This window comes from Hyla sarda, chromosome 10 (genome assembly GCF_029499605.1).
Source record: "Hyla sarda isolate aHylSar1 chromosome 10, aHylSar1.hap1, whole genome shotgun sequence".
In the NCBI taxonomy this organism is placed as follows: domain Eukaryota; kingdom Metazoa; phylum Chordata; class Amphibia; order Anura; family Hylidae; genus Hyla; species Hyla sarda.
In genome coordinates this window covers 910,606-931,307 of record NC_079198.1, presented here as the reverse complement: position 1 = coordinate 931,307, position 20,702 = coordinate 910,606, and the positions used below count along the sequence as shown (strand labels likewise).

The window sequence follows — 20,702 nt, the reverse complement described above, 5'->3', positions numbered from 1 at the left end:
GACCCTGTAGTGTGATGATTGTTGTGACCCTGTAGTGTGGTGATTGTTGTGACCCTGTAGTGTGATGACTGTTGTGACCCTGTAGTGTGAGGATTGTTGTGACCCTGTAGTGTGATGATTGTTGTGACCCTGTAGTGTGATGATTGTTGTGACCCTGTAGTGTGGTGATTGTTGTGACCCTGTAGTGTGATGACTGTTGTGACCCTGTAGTGTGAGGATTGTTGTGACCCTGTAGTGTGATGATTGTTGTGACCCTGTAGTGTGATGATTGTTGTGACCCTGTAGTGTGATGACCGTTGTGACCCTGTAGTGTGATGACCGTTGTGACCCTGTAGTGTGATGACAGTTGTGACCCTGTAGTGTGATGACAGTTGTGACCCTGTAGTGTGATGACCGTTGTGACCCTGTAGTGTGATGACCGTTGTGACCCTGTAGTGTGATGACCGTTGTGACCCTGTAGTGTGATGATTGTTGTGACCCTGTAGTGTGATGATTGTTGTGACCCTGTAGTGTGATGATTGTTGTGACCCTGTAGTGTGAGGATTGTTGTGACCCTGTAGTGTGATGATTGTTGTGACCCTGTAGTGTGATGATTGTTGTGACCCTGTAGTGTGATGATTGTTGTGACCCTGTAGTGTGATGATTGTTGTGACCCTGTAGTGTGATGATTGTTGTGACCCTGTAGTGTGATGATTGTTGTGACCCTGTAGTGTGATGACCGTTGTGACCCTGTAGTGTGATGATTGTTGTGACCCTGTAGTGTGATGATTGTTGTGACCCTGTAGTGTGATGATTGTTGTGACCCTGTAGTGTGATGACTATTGTGACCCTGTAGTGTGGTGACCGTTGTGACCCTGTAGTGTGATGATTGTTGTGACCCTGTAGTGTGATGATTGTTGTGACCCTGTAGTGTGATGATTGTTGTGACCCTGTAGTGTGATGACCGCGTTGACCCTGTAGTGTGATGACCGCTGTGACCCTGTAGTGTGGTGACCGTTGTGACCCTGTAGTGTGATGACCGTTGTGACCCTGTAGTGTGATGATTGTTGTGACCCTGTAGTGTGATGATTGTTGTGACCCTGTAGTGTGATGATTGTTGTGACCCTGTAGTGTGATGATTGTTGTGACCCTGTAGTGTGATGATTGTTGTGACCCTGTAGTGTGATGATTGTTGTGACCCTGTAGTGTGATGATTGTTGTGACCCTGTAGTGTGATGATTGTTGTGACCCTGTAGTGTGATGACTATTGTGACCCTGTAGTGTGATGACCGCGTTGACCCTGTAGTGTGGTGACCGTTGTGACCCTGTAGTGTGATGATTGTTGTGACCCTGTAGTGTGATGATTGTTGTGACCCTGTAGTGTGATGATTGTTGTGACCCTGTAGTGTGATGACCGTCGGTGAAAATAGCAGGAGAAAATGTATAGCTTGTGCCGTCTTTTTCTCTCGCTATTCCTTCTGATAAACAGCGGCGCCCAGCAGACCCCATTGACTAGAATAGGGACCCGCTGTTGCACCCGTCAAACTTGGGGGGAAAAAGAAAAAAAAAAGAGTTTGACGGACGTTCTTGAGAGGGAGTGAGAGAACCTAAGGATCACATTTGGTCCCGTCATGTGAGATTCTGTCTGATGAGCTGGTGTATCTAAGCCTATGATGTGATACTGTCTGCTGAGCTGAGTATCTAATCTTATGTGTAAATCTGTTGAATGAGCTGGTGTATCTAAGCCTATGGTGTGTGATACTGTTCGCTGAGCCATGTATTTGGGTCCTGTCAGGTGTGGTCAGTGTTTGTGAAGCTGTGTATCTAAGCCTATGATGTGTGATACTGTCCACTGAGCCATGTATTTGGGTCCTGTCATGTGTGGACAGTGTTTGTGAAGCTGTTTATCTAATCTTATGTGTAAATTTGTCTAATGAGCTGGTGTATCTAAGCCTATGATGTGTGATACTGTCTGCTGAGCTGAGTATCTAGTCTTATATGTAAGTCTGTCTAATGAGCTGGTGTATCTAAGCCTACGATGTGTGATACTGTCGGCTGAGCTGAGTATCTAGTCTTATATGTAAGTCTGTCTAATGAGCTGGTGTATCTAAGCCTATGGTGTGTGATACTGTCTGCTGAGCTGAGTATCTAGTCTTATATGTAAGTCTGTCTAATGAGCTGGTGTATCTAAGCCTATGGTGTGTGATACTGTCTGCTGAGCTGAGTATCTAGTCTTATATGTAAGTCTGTCTAATGAGCTGGTGTATCTAAGCCTACGATGTGTGATACTGTCGGCTGAGCTGAGTATCTAGTCTTATATGTAAGTCTGTCTAATGAGCTGGTGTATCTAAGCCTATGGTATGTGATACTGTCTGCTGAGCCATGTATTGGGTCCTGTCACGTGTGGACAGTGTTTGTGGAGCTGTGTATCTAAGCTCATCAGGTGTGATACAGTCCGAGCCCCCACTACAGCGCTGTGTACCCCTCTCTACCACACACAGGTCGCCTTCACTGCCGGTCTCCATGACGACTGCGCTTTCTCTTCACACCGTCCTACGACGTGACGTCAGCGCCACAGCCCGGGGAGAGGCGGGAACAGAACATCCGGAGCGCGGAACGGAAGTGTGTGTTCTCTGCTTCTGGGCGGGAGGATATTTAGGCGCACCAGGGCGGGTTCCGCTTCATTCTCATTGGCAGGTTGCTGGCGGAAGCGGCTGCTCGGTTTGGTTCTGTTGGTTCCGGTGTCGGAGGTTTGAAGCACGATGGCGACTGATTCCTGGGCCCTGGCGGTGGACGAGCAAGAGGCGGCGGCCGAGTCGGTGAGCAGCCGGGGGAGATACTTAATATGGGGTCTCATCTGCCCGAGACTCCCCGGGGCCGGGTGGTGGTGGTGGTGGTGGTGGTGGTGGTGGTGGTGGTGGTGGTGGTGGTGGTGGTGGTGGTGGTGGTGGTGGTGGGGAGACTCCCCGGGGCCGGGTGGTGGTGGTGGTGGTGGTGGTGGGGGTGGGGGTGGTGGTGGGGAGACTCCCCGGGGCCGGGTGGTGGTGGTGGTGGGGGTGGTGGGGGGGAGACTCCCCGGGGCCGGGTGGTGGTGGGGGTGGTGGTGGTGGTGGTGGGGAGACTCCCCGGGGCCGGGTGGTGGTGGTGGGGAGACTTCAAGGGATGTAGTGATGGGGAACCAGGGATGTGAGGGGATCACACAGAGTCCGGAGACTGGAACCTGTATGCTTTATAATTCACCGTCCATACACACTGATAGAGGCCAATGGGGCAGGAACCTGTATACTTTATAACTTACCATCCATACACACTAATAGAGGCCGATGGGGCAGGAACCTGTATACTTTATAACTTACCATCCATACACAGTGATAAAAGGTGATGGCAGGAACCTGTATACTTTATAGGACACTGCCCAGTGATGGAGGCCGATGTGGCTTCGTACATTACTATTCCTATCAGTGTATAAATAGTCAGGGAGTCAGTTTGAGTCTCATGTGGATGCTTTGAGCAGGTGACATACTGAGCTATGGGGAGCAGAAAAGAAGTGTCACCTGTATAACAATGTAATGCAGCTTTACGCAGATGGGAGAGGATATGGCGCCGGTCACTACTGTCCAATCGCTTATTTAGTGGAGAGAATCCGGGGATATCTTCATACCGAGCCAAGAAAGACTTCACCACAGCAGCCGTAAGAATCGTTCAGGATGCAACGAAAATCCCACAGAAGAAATCCAGGCGGCTATGGAGGACGACCCTGCGGGTGTATCAGAGAGCAATATGACCCTACGGGAACAGACCTGACCTGTATGAGGAGCTGCCAGGAAGAACTGCAATAGAACGTGACCACCCCTGACCTGTATGAGGAGCTGCCAGGAAGAACTGCAATAGAACGTGACCACCCCTGACCTGTATGAGGAGCTGCCAGGAAGAACTGCAATAGAACGTGACCACCCCTGGACCTCACAGATAATGGACTCTAATGTGGAGGATGAGATCTATAGATCCTTATAGTCACAACTATGGGGGGTAAACAAGACCGATCCCACAGAATCCACTACATAGGAAAGGGACTAAGGGGCTGAGATGTCTGAACCGGAGCAGGTTCTGGTATATACTACAGCTGGATATACAGTAGAAATGTGATCAGCTGCTCATATAAAGAGGGTTGGATGATTGAACACTGGACGGTGCGGGTTTGTTGCTATATATAGCAATAAAGAAATAACGGGGGCACTCGCATACATGGGTCCAGTACTACTTTATTTGTTATAATGCAAATCAGTATGCAGTGGGGTGCCAGACTGCCCTCACCAGCAGAATAGTGAGTACAGCTCTGGAGTATAATACAGGATATAACTCAGGATCAGTTATGGATCAGTAATGTAATGTATGTACACAGTGATCTCACCAGCAGAATAGTGAGTACAGCTCTGGAGTATAATACAGGATATAACTCAGGATCAGTACAGGATAAGTAATGTAATGTATGTACACAGTGGCCTCACCAGCAGAATAGTGAGTACAGCTCTGGAGTATAATACAGGACATAACTCAGGATCAGTACAGGATAAGTAATGTAATGTATGTACACAGTGACCTCACCAGCAGAATAGTGAGTACAGCTCTGGGGTATAATACAGGATATAACTCAGGATCAGTACAGGATAAGTAATGTAATGTATGTACACAGTGACCTCACCAGCAGAATAGTGAGTACAGCTCTGGAGTAGAATACAGGATAAGGCTGGGTCCACACTACGTTTTGTCCCATACGGGAGCGCATACGGCAGGGGGGAGCTAAAAGCTCGCGCTCCCGTATGTTACCGTATGCGCTCCCGTATGTCATTCATTTCAATGAGCCGACCGGAGTGAAACGTTCGGTCCGGTCGGCTCATTTTTGCGCCGTATGCGCTTTTACAACCGGACCTAAAACCGTGGTCAACCACGGTTTTAGGTCTGGTTGTAAAAGCGCATACGGCGCAAAAATGAGCCGACCGAACGTTTCACTCCGGTCGGCTCATTGAAGTGAATGACATACGGGAGCGCATACGGTCACATACGGGAGCGCAAGGTTTTAGCTCCCTCCTGCCGTATGCGCTCCCGTATGGGACAAAACGTAGTGTGGACCCAGCCTAAGTAATGTAATGTATGTACACAGTGACCTCACCAGCAGAATAGTGAGTACAGCTCTGGGGTATAATACAGGATAAGTAATGTAATGTGGGAGGATGTCTGTAGGGGGGATAGTCTTCTGGCTGTATCTACCTCCCTCATTCAGATCACATGACTGCAGACCCCGCAGCTCCTGTATGGCCGCCTATAGTTCTGTCTTGTTCCTTTCTGACCGCTCTTATTCTCTCTCCCTCAGTTAACCAAGCTGCAGCTGAAAGATGATAAAGTCGAAACCCCAAAACCAGAGAGTAACGGTGAGTATGAGGCGTCTGCCAACACTCCAGCCACACGACCCCCCCCCCCCCCCCCCCCCGTGACCTCCGTGCCACAGCTCATAACCTTTTACCTATGACCAGGCCTTCATCCTGTATAATACACGAGCATGTCTCATGGAGCCTCCCCCTACATCTTACGTATTACTATGTCCATCAGCCTGTGATGAAACTATAACTCCCAGCATGCCTTTTGTTAGTTTTGACAAGTGTTATATACGAGAAACCCCCTTTAACTTTCCAGCTGGTTAATCCCCTCTAAGGTGATGGTATTTCTCCTGCGCCAGAGCGTTGTTGTTACCGTGTCTCGTGTACGTGTTTTTGTAAGCAATAAAATATATATATATTTTTCCGCATGCATTTTTTCTTTAGCAGATGACCCCAATTTTATTAAAGTGCGCCATTTTTACCACAGTTTGTCATTCACTGTAAGTAGCTGCAGTGTCTGAACACGGCCTTAGGGCAAAGTTTTGTAGGTTACAGGTAATTGATCCTGATCATTAGATAAAAACCTGTCGCCCCTGAACGGATCATCTCACTGGGGGACATGTATCAAAGATTTTACCCCTGTTTTGTGTGTATTTTTTTTTTTTGCGCAAGCCCTTTTTTTCCGCAATTTTTTTGCGCAGGTTTTGGTAGAGCATGTCCTCCAGATGTGGCTGAATCAGGGTACCTTGGAGTGACATCTATAGTACACATGGATTTATTAACTGCGTACTTTTTTTTTTTACACCAAAAATTTTGCCGCAAGAGCTGTTTTTTTTGCGCAAATATAAACCATCTTGGACTTAACGTAGCAAGATGCTCTAAATCATTGATTCTATTTTCCAAAAAGTGGATTAAGGAGATGATTATATTTACCCGCAATTTATGAAGCTCATAGATTGATAAATTTAGCGCTTCTGCACATAATTTAGAATTCGGGAAAAGGGGTAAAATGCTTCTACCGTAAACAAATAATGATACGTCCCCCATTGACCGGACTCGTCTGTCACATGATCGCTCATCCTGACATCAGTCTCTTTATTCTTCTTGTCCCAGGAACAGATCCTGTAGACAACGGAGCAGAGAAGACGAACAATGGAGAAGAAAAGTCCGAGGACGATGATAAAGGTGAGGCTGCGAAATATGCTGCGTCCGCTCCATATGTTATATACGAATTATATCATAACCTACAGTCCGCGCCGTACATTATACACGGCTCAAAAAACTAAAGTGAACACTAAGATAACACATCCTAGATCTGAATGAATGAACTAATCGTACGAAATACTTTCGTCTCTAGAACAAAATCACACAAAAATTATCAATGGAAATCACATGTATTAACCCCTGGAGGTCTGGATATGGAGTCACCCTCAAAATCACAGAGGAAAACCCCACTACAGGCTGATCCAACTTTATGTAATGTCCTTAATACAAGTCCCAATGAGGCTCAGTAGTGTGTGTGGCCTCCACGTACCCGTATGACCTCCCTACAACGCTTGGGCATGATCCTGATGAGGTGGGGGATGGTCTCCTGAGGTATGTCCTCCCAGACCTGGACTAAAGCATCCGCCAACTCCTGGACAGTCTGTGGTGGATGCAGCGAGACGTCCCAGATGTGCTCAATCGGATTCAGGGGAACGGGTGGCCAGTCCATAGCATCAATGCCTTCCTCTTGTAGGAACTGCTGACACACTCCAGCCACATGAGGTCCAGAATTGTCTTGTATTAGGAGGAACCCAACCGCACCAGCATATGGTCTCACAAGGGGTCTGAGGATCTCATCTCGGTACCTAATGGCAGTCAGGCTACCTCTGGCAAGCACATGGAGGGCCACCCCACACCATTACTGACCCACCGCCAAACCGGTCATGCTGGAGGATGTTGCAGGCAGCAGAATGTTCTCCATGGCGTCTCCAGACTCTGTCACACGTGCTCAGTGTGAACCTGCTTTCATCTGTGAAGAGCACAGGGCGTCAGTGGTGAATTTGTCAATCTTGGTGTTCTCTGGTAAATGCCAAATGTCCTGCATGGTGTTGGGCTGTAAGCAAAATCCCCACCTGTGGACGTCGGGCCCTCATGCCACCCTCATGGAGTCTGTTTCTGACCATTTGAGTGGACACATGCACATTTGTGACCTGCTGGAGGTCATTTTGCAGGGCTCTGGCAGTGCTACTCCTTGCACAAAGGTGGAGGTAGTGATCCTGCTGCTGGGGTGTTGCCCTCCTACGGCCTCCTCCCCGTCTCCTGATGTACTGACCTGTATCCTGGTAGCGCCTCCATGCTCTGGACACTACGCTGACAGACACAGCAAACCTTCTTGCCACAGCTCGCATTGATGTGCCATCCTGGATGAGCTGCACTACCTGAGCCATTGTGTGGGTTGTAGACTCCGTCTCATGCTACCACTAGAGTGAAAGCACCGCCAGCATTCAAAAGTGACCAAAACATCAGCCAGGAAGTGCAGAACCACTCCTTTATTGGGGTTGTCTTGCTAATTGCCTATAATTTCCACGTGTTGTCTGTTCCATGTGAAATTGATTGTCAATCAGTGTTCTTCCTGAGTGAACAGTGGGATCTCACACAAGTGTCAGTGACTTGGAGTTACATTGTGGTGTTTATGTTCCCTTTATGTTTTTTGAGCAGTTTATATGAATCCATCATAACCTACAATCCGCTCCATTCATTATAGATGAATTCTCTCTAGTCCGTACATTATACTTTATATGAATTGTCTTATACAGTCCACACGTTATATAGGGGAATATTATACAGTCAGCACGTTATATAGGGGAATATTATACAGTCAGCACGTTATATAGGGGAATATTATACAGTCAGCACGTTATATAGGGGAATATTATACAGTCAGCACGTTATATAGGGGAATATTATACAGTCCACACGTTATATAGGGGAATATTATACAGTCCACACGTTATATAGGGGAATATTATACAGTCAGCACGTTATATAGGGGAATATTATACAGTCCACACGTTATATAGGGGAATATTATACAGTCCACACGTTATATAGGGGAATATTATACAGTCAGCACGTTATATAGGGGAATATTATACAGTCCGCACGTTATATAGGGGAATATTATACAGTCCGCACGTTATATAGGGGAATATTATACAGTCCACACGTTATATAGGGGAATATTATACAGTCCGCACGTTATATAGGGGAATATTATACAGTCAGCACGTTATATAGGGGAATATACAGTCCGCACGTTATATAGGGGAATATTATACAGTCCGCACGTTATATAGGGGAATATTATACAGTCCACACGTGTTATATAGGGGAATATACAGTCCACACGTGTTATATAGGGGAATATTATACAGTCCACACGTGTTATATAGGGGAATATTATACAGTCCACACGTGTTATATAGGGGAATATTATACAGTCCGCACGTGTTATATAGGGGAATATTATACAGTCCGCACGTGTTATATAGGGGAATATTATACAGTCCGCACGTGTTATATAGGGGAATATTATACAGTCCGCACGTGTTATATAGGGGAATATTATACAGTCCGCACGTGTTATATAGGGGAATATTATACAGTCCGCACGTGTTATATAGGGGAATATTATACAGTCCGCACGTGTTATATAGGGGAATATTATACAGTCCGCACGTGTTATATAGGGGAATATTATACAGTCCGCACGTGTTATATAGGGGAATATTATACAGTCCGCACGTGTTATATAGGGGAATATTATACAGTCCGCACGTGTTATATAGGGGAATATTATACAGTCCGCACGTGTTATATAGGGGAATATTATACAGTCCGCACGTGTTATATAGGGGAATATTATACAGTCCGCACGTGTTATATAGGGGAATATACAGTCCGCACGTGTTATATAGGGGAATATACAGTCCGCACGTGTTATATAGGGGAATATACAGTCCGCACGTGTTATATAGGGGAATATACAGTCCGCACGTGTTATATAGGGGAATATACAGTCCGCACGTGTTATATAGGGGAATATTATACAGTCCGCACGTGTTATATAGGGGAATATTATACAGTCCGCACGTGTTATATAGGGGAATATTATACAGTCCGCACGTGTTATATAGGGGAATATTATACAGTCCGCACGTGTTATATAGGGGAACATTATACAGTCCGCACGTGTTATATAGGGGAACATTATACAGTCCGCACGTGTTATATAGGGGAACATTATACAGTCCGCACGTGTTATATAGGGGAACATTATACAGTCCGCACGTGTTATATAGGGGAACATTATACAGTCCGCACGTGTTATATAGGGGAACATTATACAGTCCGCACGTGTTATATAGGGGAACATTATACAGTCCGCACGTGTTATATAGGGGAACATTATACAGTCCGCACGTGTTATATAGGGGAACATTATACAGTCCGCACGTGTTATATAGGGGAACATTATACAGTCCGCACGTGTTATATAGGGGAACATTATACAGTCCGCACGTGTTATATAGGGGAACATTATACAGTCCGCACGTGTTATATAGGGCAACATTATACAGTCCGCACGTGTTATATAGGGCAACATTATACAGTCCGCACGTGTTATATAGGGCAACATTATACAGTCCGCACGTGTTATATAGGGCAACATTATACAGTCCGCACGTGTTATATAGGGCAACATTATACAGTCCGCACGTGTTATATAGGGGAATATTATACAGTCCGCACGTGTTATATAGGGGAATATTATACAGTCCGCACGTGTTATATAGGGGAATATTATACAGTCCGCACGTTATATAGGGGAATATTATACAGTCCGCACGTTATATAGGGGAATTCGATTATAACCTACAGTCCTAATGTTTTAGTGTTAAGTGTCTCTACACGACCTTCTGTATATTTATATTTCTCCATTTATTTGTCTCCAGAGGATAAAGCTGCGCAGTCGCTGCTCAATAAACTCATACGGAACAACCTGGTCAACACCACCAACCAAGTGGAGGTTCTGCAGCGCGACCCCAACTCCCCCCTGTATTCTGTCAAGTCCTTCGAGGAGCTGAGGCTGTAAGTTCTGGGAGACCGATCAACATGTGACCTCTACAAACACCCCCCCTTGCATTAAAGCATTTCTTTAGTGTAACTAGGTCATGTGATCACTAGTCGCACCCACAAAAAATCAAAGTGCCCAATGCAGTGTTTTCCAACCAGGGTGTCTCCAGCTGTTGCAAAACTACAACTCCAAGCATGCCCGGACAGCCGTCGGCTGTCCGGGCATGCTGGGAGTTGGAGTTTTGCAACAGCTGGAGACACTCTGGGAAACACTGGCTTAAAGTTATGCAGGGAGTTGAGACCCAATGCTGCTGGTAATGTCGTCCAGGCTCATGATCTGTATTGAAGGCATTGGGGGTCCCATTATTTTGGCCCTTGCTCAGAAGGACCCCCCCATAAAACCCACTCGGCATCAACGTTATGTAGAATACAATGTAGCCAGATTTTGCGCATTCTCTCCCCGGGAGCCCCCTTTAGTGTTAGACGCATGAAGATATTCTGTGTTATTCTGCTGGTCACAGTAATGTGCATCCACTGCGAAGGAGCAGCTCTAATTACATTACCCAGCCAAATCTCTCGCCTACGTCTCCACGGCAACCAGCTCCGAGGAAGCGTGCCCCCGCCCCTGCACGCAGGCTCTGGGGCCTCTAATAGCTTCTGCTCTCTTCGTAATGAATGGCGCCGGCGCCTCCCGAACAGATGTGCTCCTCCGGCGCTGGATAAACTCTGCCGTGTTGTTTCATTAGCGCGGAAAATAACTTAAAGGGGAACTCTATTACATAAGGACTTATCCCGCTCCACCATAGAGATACATAGAGCCAAAGGTTGTCCCAAGTGTTTCCCAACCAGGGTGCCTCCAGCAAAACTACAGCTCCCAGCATGCCCGTCCAGCCTCTCCTGCAGACTGGGTTACCTCTTGTCTTTAAAGGGGTATTCCAGGGAAAAACTTTTTATATATTCTCAACTGGCTCCAGAAAGTTACAGATTTGTAAATTACATCTACTAAAAAAAATCTTAATCCTTCCAATAGTTATCAGCTGCTGAAGTTGAGTTGTTCGTTTCTGATGACTCCGGTCTCAGGAGCTGTCCAGAGTAGGAGCGAATCCCCATAGCAAATGCCAAGGGGATTTGCTCCTACTTTGGACAGCTCCCAAGACTGGGGTCATCAGAAAGCAGTTGGACAGAAAAGAACAACTCAACTTCAGCAGCTGATAACTATTGGAAGGATTAAGATTGTTTTAGTAGAAGTAATTTACAAATCTGTTTAACTTTCTGGACCCAGTTGATATATAAAAAAAAAATGTTTTCCTGCATAACCCCTTTGAAGCCCAGTAACCAGCTGTCTTCAGCACCTGTGCTGACTTGGGCCACACTGATATCCTGGTCTGGCCGGGAACAGAATGAAAGGTCCCACTACCAACCTGCCAGTCATTCCTTAAAAATCCAATTGTTCCTGGATTCTTTCTCTCCCTGAATGAAAAAGCAGGAGTTTTACAACCAGTGTGCCTACAACTCCCAACAGCTGAAGGCTGTTCTGGCATGCTGGGAGTTGTAGTCCTGCAACAGCTGGAGAGCCGTGAGTTGGAGATGGATAATCCATAGCAGTGTTTCCCAACCAGGGCACCTCCTGCTGTTGCAAAACTACAACTCCCAGCATGCCCAGACAGCCAACAGCTGTCCGGGCATGCTGGGAGTTGTAGTTATTGAAACAGCTGGAAAGCCATGAGTTGGGTTTTTATAATCCATATCAGTGTTTCCCAACCAGGGTTCCTGCAGCTGTTGCAAAACTACAACATGCCTGCGATTCTGTGGATAGGGGAGAAGTACTTATGGACCAGAGTTCCCCTTTAATGCATAAAGATCTCTGTAATCTCACCTCTAAAATAAACCCCTTGTAAATGAGGGATCATATAGATAGGAGGCGGCCGAGGGGCTTATAGATTTGGTGTCTCAAACTTAATTTTGTCCTTTTAGGAAGCCCCAACTTCTACAAGGAGTTTATGCCATGGGGTTCAACAGACCCTCAAAGATCCAGGAGAACGCGCTGCCAATGATGCTGGCGGAGCCGTAAGTATCCAGTGTATATGGGGGGAGGGGCACAAACTGCTGCACGGACGCTACAGTGGAACCTTATGGGACTCGCTGTCTAATTCTGTGTATTACAGCCCCCAGAACCTGATCGCTCAGTCACAGTCCGGAACAGGGAAGACGGCAGCCTTTGTTTTGGCCATGTTATCCAGAGTCAACCCAGCAAACAGATTCCCACAGGTCAGTGTGAAGAAACTTCATCCTGTACTATACTGCAGAGCTGCACTCACTATTCTGCTGGTGAGATCACTGTATACATACATTACATTACTTATCCTGTACTGATCCTGAGTTATATCCTGTATTATACCCCAGAGCTGTACTCACTATTCTGCTGGTGAGATCACTGTATACATACATTACATTACTTATCCTGTACTGATCCTGAGTTATATCCTGTATTATACCCCAGAGCTGTACTCACTATTCTGCTGGTGAGGTCACTGTGTACATACATTACATTACTTATCCTGTACTGATCCTGAGTTATATCCTGTATTATACCCCAGAGCTGTACTCACTATTCTGCTGGTGAGGTCACTGTGTACATACATTACATTACTTATCCTGTACTGATCCGGAGTTATATCCTGTATTATACTCCAGAGCTGTACTCACTATTCTGCTGGTGAGATCACTGTGTACATACATTACATTACTTATCCTGTACTGATCCGGAGTTATATCCTGTATTATACTCCAGAGCTGTACACACTATTCTGCTGGTGGGGTCACTGTGTACATACATTACATTACTTATCCTGTACTGATCCTGAGTTATATCCTGTATTATACCCCAGAGCTGTACTCACTATTCTGCTGGTGAGGTCACTGTGTACATACATTACATTACTTATCCTGTACTGATCCTGAGTTATATCCTGTATTATACTCCAGAGCTGTACTCACTATTCTGCTGGTGAGGTCACTGTGTATATACATTACATTACTTATCCTGTACTGATCCTGAGTTATATCCTGTATTATACTCCAGAGCTGTACTCACTATTCTGCTGGTGAGGTCACTGTGTACATACATTACATTACTTATCCTGTACTGATCCTGAGTTATATCCTGTATTATACCCCAGAGCTGTACTCACTATTCTGCTGGTGAGGTCACTGTGTACATACATTACATTACTTATCCTGTACTGATCCTGAGTTATATCCTGTATTATACCCCAGAGCTGTACTCACTATTCTGCTGGTGAGGTCACTGTGTACATACATTAGATTACTTATCCTGTACTGATCCTGAGTTATATCCTGTATTATACCCCAGAGCTGTACTCACTATTCTGCTGGTGAGGTCATTGTGTACATACATTACATTATTTATCCTGTACTGATCCTGAGTTATATCCTGTATTATACTGCAGAGCTGCACTCACTATTCTGCTGGTGAGGTCACTGTGTACATACATTACATTACTTATCCTGTACTGATCCTGAGTTATATCCTGTATTATACCCCAGAGCTGTACTCACTATTCTGCTGGTGAGGTCACTGTGTACATACATTACATTACTCATCCTGTACTGATCCTGAGTTATATCCTGTATTATACTCCAGAGCTGTACTCACTATTCTGCTGGGGAGGTCACTGTATATTAATTATCCTATGTACAAAGTGACTCCACCAGCAGAATAGTGAGTACAGCTCTGGAGTATAATACAGGATATAAGTCAGGATCAGTACAGGATAAGTAATGTAATGTATGTACACAGTGATCTCACCAGCAGAATAGTGAGTACAGCTCTGGGGTATAATACAGGATATAAGTCAGGATCAGTACAGGATAAGTAATGTAATGTATGTACACAGTGATCTCACCAGCAGAATAGTGAGTACAGCTCTGGAGTATAATACAGGATATAACTCAGGATCAGTACAGGATCAGTAATGTAATGTATGTACACAGTGATCTCACCAGCAGAATAGTGAGTACAGCTCTGGAGTATAATACAGGATATAACTCAGGATCAGTACAGGAGAAGTAATGTAATGTAATGTATGTACACAGTGATCTCACCAGCAGAATAGTGAGTACAGCTCTGGGGTATAATACAGGATATAACTCAGGATCAGTACAGGATAAGTAATGTAATGTATGTACACAGTGATCTCACCAGCAGAATAGTGAGTACAGCTCTGGGGTATAATACAGGATATAACTCAGGATCAGTACAGGATAAGTAATGTAATGTATGTACACAGTGATCTCACCAGCAGAATAGTGAGTACAGCTCTGGAGTATAATACACGATATAACTCAGGATCAGTACAGGATAAGTAATGTAATGTATATACACAGTGACCTCACCAGCAGAATAGTGAGTACAGCTCTGGAGTATAATACAGGATATAACTCAGGATCAGTACAGGATAAGTAATGTAATGTATGTACACAGTGACCTCACCAGCAGAATAGTGAGTACAGCTCTGGAGTATAATACAGGATATAACTCAGGATCAGTACAGGATAAGTAATGTAATGTATGTACACAGTGATCTCCCCAGCAGAATAGTGAGTACAGCTCTGGAGTATAATACAGGATATAAGTCAGGATCAGTACAAGATAAGTAATGTAATGTATGTACACAGTGATCTCACCAGCAGAATAGTGAGTGCAGCTCTGGAGTATAATACAGGATATAACTCAGGATCAGTACAGGATAAGTAATGTAATGTATGTACACAGTGACCTCACCAGCAGAATAGTGAGTACAGCTCTGGAGTATAATACAGGATATAACTCAGGATCAGTACAGGATAAGTAATGTAATGTATGTACACAGTGACCTCACCAGCAGAATAATGAGTGCAGCTCTGGAGTAGATAAGTATTGACCTTACCCTCTTCTCTCTGCAGTGCCTGTGTCTTTCTCCCACATACGAGCTCGCTCTCCAGACCGGGAAAGTCATTGAACAGATGGGAAAGTTCCACCCGGAGCTGAAGTTGGCCTACGCTGTCCGAGGGAACAAATGTGAGTGACTCCACCTTGTGCTGTAATATTCTGCAGGGTTCTTGTCCTGTAGGTTACATCAGAATATTAGGTGAATCCAGGATTAGAAAACATGGCTGCTTTCATCCAGGGACAGTGCCGCTCTTGTGTTTGGTATCACATCTTGGCTTTATACAAGTATTTTCCGACTGGTGTGTCTCCAGCTGTTGCAAAACTACAACTCCCAGCATGCCCGGACAGCCAACGGCTGTCCGGGCATGCTGGGGGTTGTAGTTTAGCAACAGCTGGAGACTCACTGGAAAACATTGCCCTATCCCAGTGCTCGGTGTGTCTTGGCCAGTGCCATTGATCCTGTTCTCTTTCCCGTCTGGGCAGTGGAGCGCGGGCAGAAGTTGGCAGAACAGATAGTGATCGGGACCCCGGGGACGGTGCTGGACTGGTGCTCCAAGCTGAGGTTCATCGATCCCAAGAAGATCAAGGTGTTTGTGCTGGATGAGGCGGATGTCATGATAGCGACTCAAGGGCACCAGGACCAGAGCATCCGCATCCAGAGGTGAGCATCGGGCCGGCGGCCATCTTGGCGGCCATCTTGCCTGGAGCAATAAGCTGATGGGGCCTTCTCTCTGTGTGTTGCAGGATGTTGCCGCGGGATTGCCAGATGCTCCTGTTCTCGGCCACGTTTGAAGATTCCGTCTGGAAATTCGCTCAGAAAGTCGTCCCCGAACCCAACATCATCAAACTGAAGCGGGAAGAGGAGACGCTGGACACCATCAAACAGTATTACGTGCTGTGCAACAGCCGCGAGGAGAAGTTCAAGGCCCTGTGCAACATCTATGGCTCCATAACCATCGCGCAAGCCATGATCTTCTGCCACGTGAGTGCGGTCGTCTGTGGGGAGGTGGGGGGGGGGTGCCCCCGTGTGCTGATCTGTCGTCGTCCCCCCAACACTTGTGTATTGATGTGTGTGTTGTCCCCCGCAGACCCGGAAAACGGCCTCTTGGCTCGCAGGGGAGCTATCTAAAGAAGGCCACCAGGTGGCGTTACTCAGCGGCGAGATGATGGTAGAGCAGAGGGCGGCGGTGATCGACCGATTCCGAGACGGCAAAGAAAAGGTTCTGGTGACCACCAACGTGTGCGCTAGAGGTGGGTGACGGCCCATGTGACACCGGACATTGTAATATTGATTCCTTGCACTCGATGATACTGGAAATGATCCCTGAAAATGTTCCAAATCGTTACCAAGGTCTTATTAATCGGGAATCCTTTCAGATTTTTAAATTGGCTTAATGAAACCATTGAAAATGTTTGCTAATAGGATCTATTATTATTCATGGTTTTATATATTTTTTTTATTTTTTTGTTGTATTTAGATTTTCATTCTTGTTTTTGATTTCCCTCTTATTGTTTTCGGATTTTATATAATCTACTTGGTCTTTTGTTACATGATTTTATATTTGTAATCAGAATATAATTTTCTATTTGTATGCAATCTAATGTCTAATTGTATGAAATGGTATATATCAATGTTATTTATTTATATTTTAAAGGGGTACGCCAGTGAAAAACTATTTTTAAATCAACTGGTGCCAGAAAGTTACACAGATTTGTAAATTACTTCAATTAAAAAATCTTAATCCTTCCAGTACTTAATAGCTGCTGAATACTAGAGGAAATTATTGCCTTTTTGGAACATGGAGCTCTCTGCTGACATCACGAGCACAGTGCTCTCTGCTGACATCTCTGTCCATTTTAGGAACTGTCCAGAGCAGCATATGTTTGCTATGGAAATTTCCTTTTACTCTGGACAGTTCCTAAAATGGACAGAGGTGTCAGCAGAGAGCACTGTGCTCGTGATGTCAGCAGAGAGCTCTGTGTTTCAAACAGAAAATAATTTCTACTGTAGTATTCAGCAGCTAATAAGTACAGGAAGGATTAAGATTTTTATTAATAGAAGTAATTTACAAATCTGTAACTTTCTGGCACCAGTTGATTTAAAAAAAAAAAAATAATAATAATAATTCACCGGAGTACCCCTTTAAATATCTCTATTGGCTAGGAAGTGGTTAAACCTCCTGCTATATAAACCTTGTTCGTACCTTTGTATTGTGATTAGAGTTGAGTGAACTTACAGTAAATTGGCTCGTAGCGAACCTCTCAGCTCGGCTGTTTGTTACTTTAGTCTGCGTAAATTAGTTCAGCTTTCCAAGGGCTCTGGTTGCCTGGATGACAGTCTTAGGTCTTCTAGGTCTGTATCCATCTTTTCCAGGCAACTGGGAGCCCTTGGAAAAGCTGAACTAATTTACGCAGACTAACAAACAGCCGAGCTGAGAGGTTCGCTACGAGCCAATTTACTGTAAGTTCACTCAACTCTAATTGTGATGCCTGAGGAAGCAAAACGAGCAGCGAAACGCGTTGTATCCTGGTAAATCTTTCTGTTCACCATTCCGGTTGTGTCGTTGGTCCGGTCCGCACCGTTGTAATTCTGCTGTTGGTCTATTGAAGCCTGTTCTAATACTCTGGTGACTGAAGTCTGAGGTGTGGCTGCCATAAGGAAGTGTTTACCAACCAGGGGGCCTGCAGCTGTTGCAAAACTACAACTCCCAGCATGCCCAGACAGCTAAGGACTTGTCGGTTTGTAACACTGGTTGGGAGATTAGATACAGGTTACAGTTTAGATACAGTGATGGATTTGCTGCATTCACTTACCCTGTACTGTATATTATTGGTGACGACTCTCCGCATGCTCGGACTGCCATGCTGGGAGTTGTAGTCCTGCAACAGCAGGAGGCACACACAAGCTGGACTACATTTTGGTCGTGAGTAGGTGAATTCACTGTGACCATTCTTTCCAGGCATCGATGTGGAGCAGGTCTCGGTGGTGATCAACTTTGACCTCCCTGTGGACAAAGACGGAAATCCGGACAACGAGACGTATCTGCACCGGATCGGGCGCACCGGGCGCTTCGGCAAGAGGGGCATCGCCATCAACATGGTGGACAGCAGACACAGCATGAGCATCCTGAAGGAGATCGAGCAGCACTTCAGTAAGTCTGCAAAAAGTATCTAAGGGTGTGATGAGGCGGTAGTACGGTCCGCCGCCGCGCCATTCACTCGCTATAGTACAGCGCTCAGCCGGGCCATAGTGTGCAGCATTAGTCACGTGGGACCTGTAATCACTGTGGGTGGAGAATTTAGAACAGTGGTTTCCAACCAGGGTGCCTCCAGCTGTTTCAAGACTACATGCTGGGAGTTGTAGTTTTGCAACAGCTGGAGGCACCCTGGTTGAGAGCAGTATAGTTTTAGAATAACTTTAACCCCTTGCTGCAAAATGCAGTTTCTAAACGGTGCTTCGGCACGGGAGGGTTATGAAGCGAGCGCAAGAGCTTCTCTTTGAATTTCTTCTGTCTGACCACAGTGCTCTCTGCTGACACCTCTGTCCATGTCAGGAACTGTCCAGAGCAGGAGAGGTTTTCTATGGGGATTTGTTCCTGCTCTGGACAGTTCCTGACATGGACAGAGGTGTCAGCAGAGAGCACTGGGGTCAGACTGGAAAGAACTACACAACTTTCTGTGGAGCATACAGCAGCTAAGTACTCGATGGTTTAAGAATTTTAGAAGTAATTTACAAATCTGTAGAACTTTCTGGCACCAGTGGACTTGAAGAAAATGTTTGTTTTTTCTCCCCCCTCGGGTGTTCCCCTTTAATGTAGAAGGGGCCGCAGCTGCCACACGTTCACGTGTCTCCTTCTTTCTCTCAGATAAACCGATCGAGCAGCTGGACACGGACGACATCGATGAGATCGAGAAAATCAACAACTGAACCGACCTCCGGCCGCCTCTACCAGGATTGTTACCCTAAAAAATCTGCGCCAAAATTTCCTCTGCTGGGGAAGGAGATGGCGCGCGGGACGTGTACACCGAAGCTTTTAGCCTAGTGTTAAAATACAAAAAAATTCTTAACTTTCTTTTCATCCCTTTCGGACCAGGCATTAACCCCGTCAGTACTTCCTTCCTGTATCAAAGGGTTAATCAGCTGCTTTGTCTTAAGTCTCCGACACGAGATTTTACCGCTACAGACCTGATGCAGCATTATGGCCGCCTCTGGTCACATGACTGATGGACTTAGTTTAAATTTTAGTTTTTCTCTATACTTTTTTTTATTTATTTTTATTTAGCCTTCTTAATTGCCCCCTCCTCCCCCAAAGCCCCCCCCCCCCCTTCCCCTGGCTGTAACCCCTCCCTTCGGTGCCCGCTATTTATTTTATTCTTTCTATGTTTCAGTATAGACTTTGCTATGAACTCCTTTCTAGTTTTAGTAGCCATTGACTCTGGCAGAGACGGATGTCCCAGCATTCCCTGCTCAGTAGTAGGCAAGGCATGCTGGGATATGTAGTGAGGTGAATTCCCAGACATCACACTGTGCACTGGAGGAGCCGCCCCCTAGGGGTCTTGCCCGGTAGTTATTCGGTGGGCTCTACTGTTTTGGCTGCATCACGTGATGCCCCTCCTGCCCCCTAGGGGTCTCGCCCGGTAGTTATTCAGAGGGTTCTGCTCCATTTTCACTGGGTCATGTGATGCCCCTCCTGCCCCCTAGGGGTCTCGCCCGGTAGTTATTCGGTGGGTTCCGCTCCGTTTTTGCTGGGTCACATGATGCCCCTCCTGCCCCCTAGGGGTCTCGCCCAGTAGTAATTCGGTGGGTTCCGCTCCGTTTTTGCTGGGTCACATGATGCCCCTCTCCCTCCTTTCCTGTGTTTAACATTTTAGCATTTTTTTTTTTTTGTTTATATAAAATTTGCTTCAGAACAGAAGCAGGAAATTCTTTTACCAAGTAAAATTTAAAGACGAAAAAACGAGCAAATCTGTACCTAAAGTTTTTAGGAAAATGGACAATTTTAAATTAGATGACAACGAAAATTGTAGAATAATCTGCAGGAGCGACGTCCGCGCTGGGAGGGATCCTGCTGCTTTCCTTATGTTTGAATAAAGAACGTGATGATGACGGTCGAGCAGCTGATTATTACTGTCACCTCTAGGGGGAGCTCTAAAGCTGATGGGAGTTGTAGTATGGGAACAGCTGATATGCTGCTGGTTGGGGGGGGACACTGCTATACATGGTCTTCACTGGGTCAGGGTTTCCTAACCAGGGAACCTCCAGCTGCTAAACTACA

At 45.8% G+C, this 20,702-nt stretch overlaps 1 protein-coding gene across 2 annotated transcripts; it reads left to right on the top strand.

Annotated features, from left to right (window-relative positions):
* The first annotated feature begins 2,598 nt into the window (after positions 1-2,598).
* Positions 2,599-20,533, top strand: LOC130293174 (ATP-dependent RNA helicase DDX19A). Of its 2 annotated transcripts, none has more exons than XM_056541651.1 (12): positions 2,599-2,798; positions 5,351-5,408; positions 6,474-6,539; positions 10,355-10,490; positions 12,450-12,542; positions 12,641-12,743; positions 15,441-15,555; positions 15,910-16,087; positions 16,171-16,408; positions 16,515-16,677; positions 18,387-18,578; positions 19,293-20,533. In XM_056541651.1, the coding sequence occupies exons 1-12, from the start codon at positions 2,742-2,744 to the stop codon at positions 19,352-19,354; spliced, it is 1,461 nt and encodes a 486-aa protein (XP_056397626.1). In that variant the 5' UTR covers positions 2,599-2,741; the 3' UTR covers positions 19,355-20,533. The 2 variants fall into 2 exon arrangements, with proteins under 2 accessions (XP_056397626.1, XP_056397625.1); XM_056541650.1 differs by having other exon boundaries at positions 6,468-6,539.
* The last annotated feature ends 169 nt before the right edge of the window (positions 20,534-20,702 follow it).

What these genes read in the sequence shown, in the direction of transcription:
- LOC130293174 (XM_056541650.1), top strand. Translation starts at nt 2,742, where the DNA reads ATGGCGACTGATTCCTGGGCCCTGGCGGTGGACGAGCAAGAGGCGGCG. An exon ending in TCCTTCGAGGAGCTGAGGCT is followed by an intron (nt 10,491 to 12,449) that starts GTAAGTTCTGGG and finishes TTGTCCTTTTAG; the next exon opens with GAAGCCCCAACTTCTACAAG. An exon ending in CACCAACGTGTGCGCTAGAG is followed by an intron (nt 16,678 to 18,386) that starts GTGGGTGACGGC and finishes CATTCTTTCCAG; the next exon opens with GCATCGATGTGGAGCAGGTC.